The sequence below is a fragment of the Mesitornis unicolor genome, unplaced genomic scaffold (genome assembly GCF_000695765.1).
Source record: "Mesitornis unicolor isolate BGI_N332 unplaced genomic scaffold, ASM69576v1 scaffold20905, whole genome shotgun sequence".
Classification (NCBI taxonomy): Eukaryota; Metazoa; Chordata; class Aves; order Mesitornithiformes; family Mesitornithidae; genus Mesitornis; species Mesitornis unicolor.
Genome location: NW_010183756.1, coordinates 506 through 15,484, shown reverse-complemented (window position 1 = coordinate 15,484; position 14,979 = coordinate 506). Strand labels below are relative to the sequence as shown.

General features: G+C 35.1%; 1 protein-coding gene across 1 annotated transcript in view; it reads right to left on the bottom strand.

Annotated features, from left to right (window-relative positions):
* The window catches only part of LOC104540447 (low-density lipoprotein receptor-related protein 1B-like), a gene marked incomplete at both ends in the record, with an annotated part of 89,571 nt that extends 74,810 nt beyond the window's left edge, over window positions 1-14,761 (bottom strand). Inside the window, 6 exons of the mRNA XM_010184259.1 lie at window positions 1,191-1,390; window positions 3,058-3,239; window positions 7,378-7,500; window positions 10,977-11,062; window positions 13,021-13,204; window positions 14,574-14,761. Coding sequence (XP_010182561.1) covers window positions 1,191-1,390; window positions 3,058-3,239; window positions 7,378-7,500; window positions 10,977-11,062; window positions 13,021-13,204; window positions 14,574-14,761 — 963 coding nt within the window. The remainder of the gene's footprint in view (window positions 1-1,190; window positions 1,391-3,057; window positions 3,240-7,377; window positions 7,501-10,976; window positions 11,063-13,020; window positions 13,205-14,573) is intronic.
* Window positions 14,762-14,979: the final 218 nt, after the last annotated feature.

The following is a 14,979-nucleotide window of genomic DNA, read 5'->3' as shown; positions in this document are numbered from 1 at the left end:
GCAGGAATCCAGCTGGCACTCGGGGGTATGTCTGGGCAACCACTGCTCAGGTGAGCAGGTTACAACTGCCCTGTGGTCTTCACAAAAACCATGGAAGCCAATGCTGAGATTAATGGGAACGTTTACAGCTCTGTGTAGTCTCTCCAATCTACCATCTCAATTAACCCTCATTGAATTGTTCACTATCTATTTATTACCTGTTATTCACAAACATAAGGGTTAGAAAATATTTTAATTTTTTTTAAAATTATTATTATTTCAAAGCAAAGCTCTAATCTGAAAATAAAGTAGTTATTTAATGAACTTAGGTTTGGAGAAAACCTGGAGGCATCCAGTAAGAGATAATAGACTAAAAAAAGCCCAGATACATGAAGTTTTACCAGTTCTGAGGTTTGGGTAAAGCTTGTGAAGGGAGCTCGAGCAGCACTGTTTCATCTTAACAAAAAAAAACCCCAAACTGCCAACACACCAATACAGAGTATTTCATATATTTGAATTAAAGATCTTTAACTATGGAATATGAGAACTATTCATCATAGTGTAAAACTTCTTTAACACTCTATAGATAAAAGATACCAGCTTTTTAATTATCTGTCAGGTGAGAAGCGGAAAACAGGGGATAAAGATTACTTCATTACCAAAGTATTTAAAAAGTTGTTATTTTATCCATCTCCCAGGAACGTCCAAAACTACATTTGCAATAGTGGTCTGCTTATTTCATGCTGAGCAGACTAATGGGCATTTCCAAAATTTTCAGGCTAGGGAAAAGGCTGCTTTTAGCCACATTCTGACACATGGCACATGTGTGGAACCAATCCCTTTCACAATTTTCACTGGCTTTGTGACTTGGTCAAGGACATGTGTTGCAAATATACAACAGAGTACAGGACTGACAGGGCAGCCTCCGATTGCTGACTCCGTTCCTGGAGTTTGTTTTCATTTGACTTTTTTCCATGGAAATGCTTTTTTTCCTGCATGTTTATAGAGTATTCATAACAGAGAAGGAATATGAAAAACAACTTTTAAAATATTGATTGAAAGGAAAAAATGTATCAATAGAGGTTTCAGAAAGTTTTAAAGTACAGGATTTTTACATAAATACAGATAACATGCAAATCACCTTTAATTTAAACACTATCAAAAAGGAAAAAAAGACATATTTAAGGGGAAAAAAAGCACTGTTGACCAACCTTTATGTCTATGAGATCCATCCATGTCAGAAAACTCAATATGATTTTCATCAGCCCAATACAGTCTGTGGTTGACATAATCGATTGTAAGAGCCATAGGTCTAGATATCTGTGTTTCTATGACAACTGTTTGACTGGAGCCATCCATACCAACACGGCCAATGTGAGGGTACTCACAGCAATCGATCCAGTACAAGTATCTATAAAACAAAATACAACAGCTGCTTCATTTAGAGATGCAAAAATAATAACAACAAACTAATAATTTAGATGATCCCAACAATAAATCAGTAAATATTCTACAATGCTTCTGTTTCCCAGGTAGAGTTTTGGATTTTTCTAGACCTGTCTGTAAACGAGTGCTAAATGTAAAGAGTCTGAAGAGCAGAGTTGTCATGTTAGGTGTTATTTCATCTAATTAATTTGGACTAGTAAAAAGTGCATTTAAGTTGCTTAGTCTTAGTTTTTTCTTTACACGTATTAAAAATACTTGTTTTGTTCTTAATAGTAATATGATACAAATTGTATTACTTCAAGAAGTACTAGACCCAAAATATTAGATCAGTTACTCACATAAAGCCTTAAAGCACTGAGAAAGACTGTTGGAAAGCTAAGTAGCAATTTTCTCTTCAATGTGCTATTTAACCAAAATACAGAGCATGTTTAATTAAAAAAAAAAAAAGAAAAAAAAAAGAAAAAATCCTATTGTTTGGTATATGGATGCACGTTGCTACTGTTGTATGGCATAAGAAAAAAACCTAAGATACAATTAATACAATTAATACTATTTCAAACAATAACTCTGAATTTGAAAAGCAAACACAGTTTTTATCTCTAGCAGCTTTCCATATTAAAATAAACAAACAAACGAAACTCCAGGGCTTGGCCTCGGAGCGCTAATTCTGAACACATAGGGCACAATAAGTTTATTATGCCTGTGTATATGTAAACCTTCCCAGAAGGCTGCGAGTCTCTGTACAAACTTTGTAGAGTTGATTTTTGCATACACAGGGGACATATCCTGGATGTCCAGCCAACTAGAAAGAGATATCATGTATTGGTATCTTAAATATATTTAACAAATGTCTACATTCTCCCTGACAAATTTCATAGGGAGGAAAGGGTACAGTTACAGGAAAATCCAATGCAGTTCTCAGTTTTTAGTTATATCACTGCTGTTGTAATAAATTTTTCAAGCATATTGATCACTTCAATTTTCTGAAAACTAAAGTTAGAAAATAAGTCTCCTAAAACAAACTCCTTGTATCCTAATAATTAATCCATCCAATTTTAAGACTCGAGTGAAAAGAAAAACTTTTAATTTTATAAAGTAAAAAAAAAAAGCTGTCTTCAATTTATGCAGAATTAAACATTTTCACTCTTCAACTAGTGTGCAAAAGCTATCAGAAAAAAAGTCTTCAAGTACGTGGTAACTGAATGATCCAAATTATTTTGGAAACTGGTAAACACAGAGTGCCCACAGACAGTTCAAGTCAGTGAATAAACGAAACAAAACATGAACTTTGTCTTCCATGTACTATGAACTTTTTGATATTTAATAACACATTTCTTAAAAAATATATTCTGAAATATCTGCTTTCCTGCTGCCAAAAGAAAACATTTACAGAGTAGCAAATATAACAAAACATGGTTTAGTACCTGCATTCATCTTTCTATTATACCAATTTTAAATGTAACGTTGATATAATAAGCACTGTAATGCATTTAGACTACTGATATCCAGTGTAGCTGAAAGTCAGATAATAAAAAACTAATTAGTGTTTTATAGCTTCTTCTTTTTTAATAAAAATATTTAAATATAAAATCAGGATTAAATATGAATTACTGCAAAATGGCTGCATCATACCCCGCTTGAGGATCTAAGGACAGATCTCTAGGGAACTTCACCCTTTTGCTCACAAGGACGGTAGGGTATAAGCCATTGAGTTTAGACACCTCAATAATTCTCTTTTCAGTATCAGACCAATAGAGATTCTTCCCAATCCAATCAACAGCCAGTGCATTGGGAACAGCTGTATTGTGGACTACCTAGAAAAGCAAAAATTACATAAATTATTCATCTAAATAACAGAAAAAGGAACAATTCAGGAGTTAATAACATCAGAATATTGAAAGGCTGGATATATGATACAGTGACATACAACATGTGAAAAATAGGTATTATTCTCTGTTAAACAATGACACTTTTGAAATAATGAGACTTCATACGTAACTAAAACAACGTGACACTTTCCTTACAATTAGGTGAGAATGGAGAATACCATGATGAAGTAAATATCCAATTTCCAACCTCCCTGCATTATGCATTAAATTTTAAGAATTTTGTATCTTTAATTTTTCATCTTAAGTTAATAATTTCCTTTCTGTCTTAATTTAAAAAAATTACTTTTTTTTTTTTTGCTATTTATTACTCTGTTATGCTCCCCGTAGCACGTTCTCAAACATGCCTGCTAATAAACTCACCAGTTAGCTCACCAGTCTTCATCGGCATATATTTCATTTTAATATCACAGTGGGGCCATATGTCACCATGATAGATAGGAGATAAGTGCACTCAACTCAGGCAAACAGAAAAAGATTACCTAGTTGGAAAGTAAATACTGTGCTCTTATTTCCCACATCTACACGGCAGAAGAAAGAGAAACTTTCTGAGAATTAGTTAAATTTCACAAGACTACATTATTAATTACTATTATTAATTATTATTATAATTATTAAGAGAACTGCTTGAAAGAGTTCAGCGCAGAGCCACAGAGTTGATGGAGGGAGTGGAGCATCTCCCTTATGAGGAGCGGCTGAGGGAGCTGGGGCTCTTTAACTTGGAGCAGAGGAGACTGAGGGGTGACCTCATTCATGGTTATAAATTTGTAAAGGGCAGTGTCAGGAGGAAGGAGCCAGGCTCTGCTCTGTGATGTCCAATGACAGGACAAGGGGCAATGGGAGCAAGCTGGAGCATAGGAGGTTCCATGTGAACATGAGGAAAAACTTTTTCACTGTGAGGGTGACACAGCATGGCCCAGGCTGCCCAGAGAGGTTGTGGAGTCTCCTTATCTGGAGACATTCAAAACCCGCCTGGACGCCTTCCTGTGTGACCTGGTCTGGTGATCCTGCTCTGGCAGGGGTTGGACTGGATGATTCTTCAAGGTCCCTTCCAACTCCTAATATTCTGTGGTTCTGTGTGATTCTGTGATTGTTAATGAATAAACTAAGAGACAGAAGCAATTTAGTGGCCTAGTGGAAAGCCTACGCTCTAGTGACAGGGATGTGATATTTTCAAGGTTTTTGATGACTTGAATAATTTTAGACTTGAACAAATGCCTCTAGACACACATGATTACAGATCTCATAATGACTGTATATGACTCATGGCTGGGAGCACTTCATGTTAAGTGTTGAGTGACATTTGATTATTCCCAATCATTAGACCCAACTTCTTCTAGGCTTAAAAATACTATTCTTGATAAGATCTATTCTGATCTGTTCTATTCCTGATTGTGTCCTGATCAGGTTTGTGCAACTAGAACTTAAGGAAAAAAAAAAAAAATCAGAGTGTGCAATACTTAGTATAAATACAAAATATTTGAGATTTCTTAAGTACTGATAATGGGGTCATTACTGTAGTGTACCTTCTAATTTATTGTCATCTTTACCACTAAAAGCATGTGCACTAGAGTATAAACCTTACATGTAAAACTGATTATGTATAATTGAATGCGTTATTTTTAATTTTATTTACCATTTGAAGATACCAAAAAGCCTTCAAGATAAGAAGGGATACTGTGAAATACTTTAATTTTATAGTTATGAATATGTGAGAGCACCCTCTCAGGTCATTACATTATTTATCACCTTATAAGATCTTTTTAAAATTAAATCCAGGCAAGCACCGATATTTAAATATGAATAAACCACTTTATTTTCTAATACCTTAGCAATACCAGCCTCACTGTTTTATAAATGTGTAATTGTAGCAACCGGTGCACTGTACCATGGGACATTTCATGTAAAACCAGCTCTGCAAACGCAGCTAGTGGTTTAGCTACACTATCTGGAAGCATCAACCAAAGTAATTAGTCTCACTTTCCTGATGACTTGTCCTTTAGAGGGTCACTTTAAGCTTATTCCAGCCACTGAGATCACCAGTGTGACATTTAATGTACACAATCCAGCTTACTGCAGCATTTTCCAATAACAAATGTCATTTGAGCCTGCAATACTCTACATTAGACACAGTGTTAATGTGTGAACACATTTATGTGATCAACTTGTTGCTTCAATTGTATAAATATCTCCTCCATGATCAGATGCAGAAGAAAAATGAGATGCCATCAGGTTTCCCAGACCAAGGAAGCTAGAGTTGGTACGCTGAAAAGATGCTATGTTCTAAATGGCAAATCCTAGGTAATATATCAAATAGTATCATTTGCACTAATAGCATCTTTATTTATAGTAAATAGCAAAAAAAGAAGTATGAAGGAAATAAACCAATAAATTAATACCTCAAGGTAGAATGTTGCAACCATAAAACCCCTCCTTCATGACAAAAATAAACTAAAATATTTATAATATTTAAACCTAAAACAGGTTTACAGGGAAACTAACTATTTGTAAAGTCAGTTACTAAGTATGTGCTGTCGTAACCTATTAAAGTCTAACTCAAAGAGACATAAATTTATCATTTGGCACTGGATAAAACATTACTGGCAATATCAGACAACTACAATATAAAATTATTGATATTTTGAGCTTTCCAAGGTCAAATTTGGGACAAGTTTTTCAGTGAAAAAAAACCAACATGAAAATTAAGTGCACTTCTTTTCACAATTTTTGTTCTGCATTAGATATCCTATTTGGGCAAAATCTACAACAAGACGACACTCATTCTGTAAATTGTAAATCAATAATGAAGGAAAGATAAATATCCTCCGTGTCCTCTACCTGATTTTCTTCTAACGTTTGTTTAAATTTCCATCAAAAACCTGGATTATTATTACATCTTTAGAAAGCAAATAGGAGGTTTTTGCAATCTCCCACCTAGCAGTTACAGCTTTATGACTGGGAAAAATTCTTGGTTGTTCTTGAAATAATTAAAATAAAGTCTGGGGTCATCCCCTGTCCTGAAAAATTTCCCTAAAATAACAAAATAGAGATTCATCTAGAATGGAGAAGCAGCTGAATAGGACGCTTTGCAATATGTCTGAAGCAACAAATACGACTCAAGGATTTAACGGACTTCTGAACCCCACACTTGCCCATCCCTTAGTTTTTGCAGGAAGACTGCAGGGATTTGCTACAACTTTTCAGTGCGTGCTGGATTTGAGTTTTACAATGCAGTGTATCATCACTTATGCTCATCCACATTTTTTTTAAGGTCTAAGAACATTTATTTCTGTGTGAAGGGTGGAAACAAGGTTCACTGATGCCAGTCAGCTTCAAACCTTAGCCCTCAAAAAGACTAAAGGGGTGTGTAGCACTCCATGGACTAAGCTGCAAATGAAAAACAAAAATCTTGTCTCTCTGCATAATTTGCTGGTGTGGAATGAGGGAACAAAATTCACAGCATATGTTACTGCTCATTTGTTCCATGTTTAAAAGGGTAAGACATTAAGAAAATAAACGAAGAAGATTTTCTTACTGCCTATCACAAATCCTGGAGAATTGTTCACGTAAGTCAACAAATGTGCTTAATAGTGGATTTGTGAATTTATACCACTACAGAGGCAAAACAGACAGGCTGTGCAGAAATGGGAGAGCAGTTTTACCCCAGATTATTCACAGCAAGGACATTGAGTTCTTTTCATTATCAGTGTGGTGGAGGTGAGACAAAAACCAAACTGAAGACCACAGAAAATTGTGCATGAAGATATATTATATCAGTGTATTTACACAATTAACACCTCTTCTTTTGTGTCCTGTAAACCCCACTGAACTGCCAATTCAGTCAATTAAGTCATAAGGAATTTAGCTCATAAATAGTCCTCTTAGTCTCTCTCTCTACTTCAAATAAGATACAAATGCAATTAAATTTGACCAGAACTTTCTAGCTCATGCTGTGTTTGAATGCAGATACCAAAACCTCACAATCTGGGTTAAAAGCATGAAAGAGCATTTCCCAAAACACTCAAAAAATTTAATTCTAATAGTGACTTCATTAATTCCCACTTACCTTGACGTCACTTCCGTTTAAACTCATTCTGTTTATGCGGCTGCCGTTTGGTCTGCTGGAGTCAATCCAATAGATGAACTCTTCTCTGTAGTCAAAGTCTATTGCAATCACATTGTTCAGCCCCTAAAACCAGGAAAAAAAAGGTCCATTTATTCAAATGTTGGAATACAAACTGCTGGATAGCATTCAGAATGCAAAATACATTGCATGCAATATTCAAAATGCTTTACTTTACTGACTTAAATTTTTTAAGTACTTCTCTCATTTTTCCTTACTTTACTTGTAAATAATAAGATAAAAATTGTAACAAAAATAAATATGGCAACAAAGAGCTATCTCACTTCAAAAGTGCAGATGATGTATGAAATGAAATGAAGCTTCTGTGATTTTCATTCCTAATATTAAAATGAACTTTAACAGCAAATATTTTAACTTTTGTTCAATTTCTCTGTTAGTTATTAACTTTGGTATTACAAACTGGATGACCTTCATTTTATAACAATAAACTCGGAAAAAAGCACAAAACCTTTAGTTAATGAAAACATATCATTGTTGATATAAATTAATCAGGAAATCAAAACTGTGAAGGTCATAAAAGTCATAAATTTTAATTCCTAAGTAAGGAGGTTTTAAATTCTTAGATGCTGTATTATAGGTACCATGTGCATATATGTATGTGCATATACACACACACACACAGGTAGTATATCATGCAGTGAGAGAATTTGAGATCCAGTAGGCATCTGGAAGTCTATAGCTCCAATTACTAAGCCAATACATTGTAAGAAAGAGTGGGGATCATATTGGAGGTACATCTATAGCCTGGAAAGATGGCTTCTCATCCCAAATGGCAGATAAGAAAAAGAGATACTGTGTTCAGACGAAAGCACTTATTGTATTAGTTTAGAATAGGAAAGCCTTGCCTCAGAATCCATTTAACATTCTGATATGTAGTAAAATCACAATTATACTCCATGTACAAAGATGTTATCAACCAAAGAGGGAGCAGCAGTGGTAAAAAGAACAGATGCAGTTTGCTCTCCTGTTAAAACTGCAAGATGAGTGAATAAACTCTGTTATCAGCCTCATGACATTTTGCTCTCTGGTAGAGCAGCAACCTTCCTCCTTAATGTAATTCTTAGCTGTGGAGGGCGTGTTCTGGATTGGCCCGCTCAAAAATAAACAACTAAGAACAACAGTATTTAACTGTACAGAAAGTGATACAGGGCTTATCTGCCAATGACCACAGCATCACACTGTAAATCTATCTGTTCATCAAAATGTAGTGGAAAAGAGTGACTAGGCTGCACAAACCATCATTAAAGACAGCCTGAGATAATACAGCGTTGGAGGACTGCTTTCATCATCAAAAATCACATATCCATGCACACAGTGTTTCAACAAAACCAACTGCAGCTCTGTCAGTAATAACTGTGCTGCAAAACACTCTTCTCCTCTATTTTGCTACAAGTATAAATGCATCTACAGATAAAACCCTCACCCTAAATTCTTAACAAAGGAGACAGCAGATGAATGGATACAAAAGACTACCACAAATTTATAACATTCTAGAAATCAAGGTCAGTAATTTGTGGAAAATTAGCCTTATATCTACATATTCTAAAACACTGTAAAAGTTTTTGAAGTACTCAGACTAATAGAGAATTGACTGCCTTTGGTCTTTGATTTCAAATGTTTTAATTTGCGTTTACTACTGCAGGTAAAATTATTTCTGTACATCTGCAATATAGTTCTCTGTCCAGGCAACATCTCTTTGTGATCTACCGGTCACTTTTTAGTCTTCCTATCATAATTCTTTGTCATTTCTGGTGTAATCTGCTTCTAGAAGGAATAGGGAAGCATTCAAATGGCATCGGCTTCTCATCTTAAACCTGTGGATTTCTTTGTTTCTGTTACACTCAGCACATGGTATCCTAGGCTCTGATTTGCAATGCCTTGGTACCTGTATTTTTCAAAAATAGGGGCAAAAATCACTAATAATGAGGAGGAACTTTCTCTCTACCCTGTCTATGAAAACTCTATGAATTTTGATGACTAGGAGTGAAGGAAATGGAAGGAAAAGAACATACATGAGACACAATTCAAACAGTTAGACTGTTTATGTGTTTTGGGAAAAAAAAAGAGGAAAAAGCTGGCACATAACAACTCAGAGTAGACTGAATTCCTACTTTCAGCTCCTTCACTCTGAGTGGATATGAACAACTGTTAGGATGGCAAAACATGGATCAAATACACAGAGAAGGGTGGGTTTGCTCCTTTGCCAGGACAGCTCTGGTATTTGCCTTCATCTGTTAGATGGGTAAGACAGAGTCGATCCATCATAACATTACAAGGACAAAAAGGTGTCCTTATGAGGAAGACAGCCCACCTGTTCTGCTGGCATAGCTCCCTCTTCTGCTTTCAAATCCTGATGCTTTTAAAAATACTGTATTTGTAGGATCAAATGCCAGTAGGTTCAATAGCAGAGGGATTTGTTAGACTAGAGAATGAATGTGATATGGAAAATAGAGATTCTCTTCGATGGCTGGAGCTACACGGTCTCTAAAATACTGAAGAGGAGTTCATTAAATTCAAGACCGACGAAGCTCTGAGAGCCAGTCTGTCAGCACCAACCATAAAGAAAATGGACTGCTGCTCCTCTCTTCTCACAGGCTTCACTTAATAGAGATGCCAGCAAAAGAGGAGAAAGGCAGTGAGATGCAAGTGAAAGGTAGTCAGAGGGATTTCAGAAGAACAGACAGACTTTAACATAATGCTTGCTATGCCTAAATAAAGTCAATGTTTAATGCAAGATGGTTAATTTAGTAATTACTGTCGTGAAGATCTGAGCATCTCTCTTGCAACATCAAGATGCGCAGCTTACTGACACATGAAGTCACAAAAAGCCTAATGCTATTGCCTGGCAATAACTGATTTTCTAGTCTTTCTACAGTTCATTAATTAGTACTCAAGGAAATAGATGTTTTTATTAAAACCTATTTCAGAACACTAATCTATGGTCAGTAACTACACTTAGGTGAAGCATACAAGCAGAGCAGAAACTGCTACAAATGACAGCTCTGTACTTACTGTGTGACTTTATTCTGTAGGTTTTTTTTCAAATCAGTTTTTTTTTTCTTCTTATAATAATTTAGAGTAATTACTTAAAGATTGATTTAGCCAAAGATATACGTTCACATCTTGTAATATTATAAATCCTGGAATTGTCTGTCTAAACCAAAAAAATAGATTTGGATTACAACAGTAAGTAGCCCAAATAATACATGGCCAAATAGTTTGTTTGTTTTGGTTTTAAACTGAAATATACCAATTGCACAAATTGTATCACGATGGAAGAGTATCGTAAATAACAATTTTTTCAGTACATCAGAATGACTGAGGAAACAACTGCCTGAGCTTTAATCACGTAAAATTCAGATCAAATAGTCAATTTAAAATATTATAAAAACTCTGACGATACTGCAGTTGTTCTGGGGTGCATACAATGCCAATTGAAGGATGATGTTCCTGCCAGTTGCACACTTTAGAAAAGAATAAAAGTATTGAGTTAAACTTAGAGCATGGTACTATGATTATACCTGTTTCAACAAAGTGTAGTTGGATCCATCAGTGCTAATTTTTCTTATTTCATGATGATCAGCCAGAATTAAGAAAGGCTCCTCATCTAAACCCCGGGAGAAAGAATATATTAGACTAACTTTTACGTTAATTTATGGAAAATCAGGAATACAATGCTGAAATACAGATGGTTTGAAAAATAAATGTTACATGCTCTGATCAATGTTATGGATGAAAGAAATATTTAAAACATTCAAATGTTCCAAGAAAGATCAATGATGCAGTATAAAAATGAACAAAGCAATCCATTAGTATATCTTTCAATGTAATTTTTTTTTTGTCTTTGTAATATGGGAACCATACTGTATTTTATGCTGATTTAAAGTAAGAGATTAAATTTGAAATATATTTCACACCACTTGTTTTAATTTCAGCATTCACTTTCAAATTATTACCAAGACACTTATTTGTTATGGTTGCAAACCAAGCACTTTCTGACAACTGTTTTTTGAGATTTTGATACTCTGAACAGTCTAGACGTAAAGCAACAGCTATTTGGAAAAACCTTGATTCTCTATTTCTGAACGGGAACCAGATTTGGCTTTTTTACACCTGGTTTTCTAGTTTATTAAGAAAAAAAATCCTTCAGACATGCATTCATGCCATCACTTTGAAACATATATAATAATAAAAAATACATATGTATAATACATATTTAAGATTTATATCTACTGTTCATACATTCTGGAACGTAACATGTTGTACAACCTACTCTCCTCTTTTACTGAATATATTGTACCACTTTGCTTGCATGTTTTGTTCAACTTTTAAGACATTTTCCAGTTCTTTAATGATCCGAGGCACCATCCTCAGCACTGAGTGTCAGTGGTGTGTGGAGAATGGCTGCAATGCTCTGCTCTGTTGTAAAGATTTCAATTTATGCAAAAATCAGCATTAGGCTAAATATTCACATGTTGGCAGCTCCTCTCAGCACAACTGTCCTTGCCACAGCACAAACAGCTTTGTCATGGTCACTTCTGAGGTTTGATATACTACAGCTCCAATAAACTGTACTATGATGTGTTCCAGCTCCCCTTCTCATTTGGGTGATCTATGGCTTCTAAATGCGTGAGTGGCTTGCAAGGTGTGAGATAGGAGCAATGCAAAAGCCAGATCCCGGATCTCTGTCCTCTCTTGTATTTCCTCTGATGTCTCAGGGAAGTTCCCGAGACAGGAATAGGAGGCAGACAGAGGTTCCAGTCTTTGTGTCATTTAGAAAGAAAATAGATAGGTTTTGATATTCAAAAACATAACACGAAAAATTTTGTGGAAGACTTGAATAAGGAGGAGTCTGCTCAAGCTGAAGATTGCCTGCGCTATGAAGGAAATCCAGCAGAATGCAGTAATGAGTCTTTTGTTTTGTTTTGGGTTTTTTAATGTGTTTTTGTTTTTTCTTTCTGTTGACATTTCACTCTTCCTTTCTCTGATCTAGCAAATCCTACTTACTGAAGCACATAAAAAATAACATTAGTGCCATAGACAGAGGGGTGAGGAAATAACCAATGTTCTTAGCTATCTTGAACTTTACTGCATATCACATATAAGACTGGGGGCTTTCATGTGCTACAGGAATAATGGCTTTTGCAGTTTCTATTCTTTTCTTCCTATTCCTCTTTTTTATACCAGGAAGCTTGAAATATGTTCTAATATTCTAGAGTTAATGGCATAAAACAGCTGAAGTCTTTCAAACACTTATCATAACCTTACTATTATCATGTGATTCAAAAGCAGAATTAAATATTTTAACTTTACTAATACTTCTAATGAGGTTACTAATTCAAACTTTCATAAGCCACTCTATTCACTAAAAACGATTTGAACTTAATGCATAAAACAGAACTTTTTATTACATTCAAACATTGAATCACATTTTTATGCTTTACTGAAGTGTGCTTCAAAGTAATTCTGTTTGCCTTGCATAAAAGGGCAACACAGACCTAAGGCTAAGGTATTTCACAAATTATTTTGGATACAGTTGTGGATAAAAAGAAAAAAAAGTGATACCTGAAAGGGATTTGCAGCCATTTGGGTTATCAGGCTGTATTTCATACCCATCTGCACACAGGCATTTGTAAGTTCCATATGTGTTGATACATTGCTGGCTACAGGGAAATCCAGAGGAACATTCATCAATATCTATACATGTTTTGCCATCATCCTTCAGCCGGAATCCAGGCCAGCACTTGCACTGGGAAAGAAAAACAAATACATTCCTTTTGAATTACTCATTAATTCTGTTTGTTATCTTATGGCCTTTCTTCTGAATATGTCAGTATTAAAATCTTTTTCATGTAGTTTCAGGTTTTTAAGTGGTATCTTAATTACACTGCTATTTACGCTGTTTGCAGGCAGACATACCTACTATTGCTGGTGTGATCCTAAGTACCATTCCCCATTAAATAACCCTGTAGAATGAGTAATTACTCTTCTATAACTGAGGAAAAAGTAAAACAAATCTTCTTACAAATATGGAAAGGATTCTTCCATGGAAATAATGATGGATGGACCCTTTGGAGTCCATTATTTTCAAGTACATATGTGCTTTTTGGTAAAGATATGCAGTTTTTAATGATTTTTCTTGAAGCATTGATCACATCTAGCAATCTATGTAACAGATGCAGAAATGTGAATGAGAACTCCTGAAGATTGTTTTTATTGGGGTCTGGTGATCACCATGGCAAGCCTTATCACATGCAATGTGAGCAATGCAAAATACAATTGGGTAGAGAGGTTTTGAAATAGGGGCACAGCTTCATCAATGGAAAACTTTGTCATGTTCACTCTTAATCCTCTATCATTCTCTGTAGAGCCCCATGACATGATTTCTCCATAAAGATGGTACTTCAAAAAGGTTTTTGCTGTACCCAACCCAGTCTCCAGCTCCCTGGTCTGTGGCCTCCCACCTAGGACACAGTTTCAGAGGTTTGAATACCTTTAGAGCTTCACTGTGTTGAACAGATTTTATTCATTTCTCAGTGTGCCAATATTCTACTAAAATATAAAATATCTGGGTGTGCAGTTAGGGTTCCTTCAGAGTTAAAATCCCTCAAAAATCTCGTCTGTTCTCAGCTCCTGTGGACAGGTTAGTGCAGTCAGTGGCTGGGGTTTACGTAGTACCCAAGAAATATTCCTTTCTACGTCTCAAGGCCAAAGAGCCAATTCAGGTGATTCAGAAAACACCAACACATGCAGATAACTAATGGTTTTATTCTGCAAATAAGGCAATTTTACTTTCTTTGAATATTTCTAGACGTGTCTTTGACTTAGAAAAAACCTGTTATCCCTGCTATTCACTTCTATGTGTTTTTCAGAGCTCTGTATACATCAGTATGATCTGCTGTATTTAAAGCCCTCTATGTTCTTTTCCATAGATTTAAAATATGCATTTTATGAGTTTTTTTTTAATACAATTGGTAATTGTTTGCTTACTTAAAATAAAAGTTTGAATGTTCTTACTATGGTAGCAAAGCTACCTGAAGTTTTATTATAATCACACAGTAGTTATGAAAACACTTAAGAAATTGCATTACATTACACCACATTTTGTAATTATTCACCTTGTATCCAACAGGAAGATCCTGACAATCTTGAGAACAGCCGCTAACTTTCTTGCTGAGGCATTCATTAATGTGGCAGCTTTTCTCATCAGATCCATCACTACAATCTTCTTTGTTATCACAAACATCACTTTGAGGAATACACTTGCCACTTTTGCACATAAAAAAAGAGCTGTTACATGACTGCTCTGGAAAACAAAAAAAAAAGAGAACACAACTTTGTGTAGTCTATTAGTAATTTGAAGTAATTTTCTCATGGACCATCTGCAATGTGTGCATGTGAGATGGAACAATTGTTTAAAAATTGAATCTTCATTTCTTATTGATGGTACTGTAATACCTTTTTACACTGCAGCGTCTTTAAAGGTTTATTCCTCTCCTGGAAAATGTGCAAGTATTTCAACTT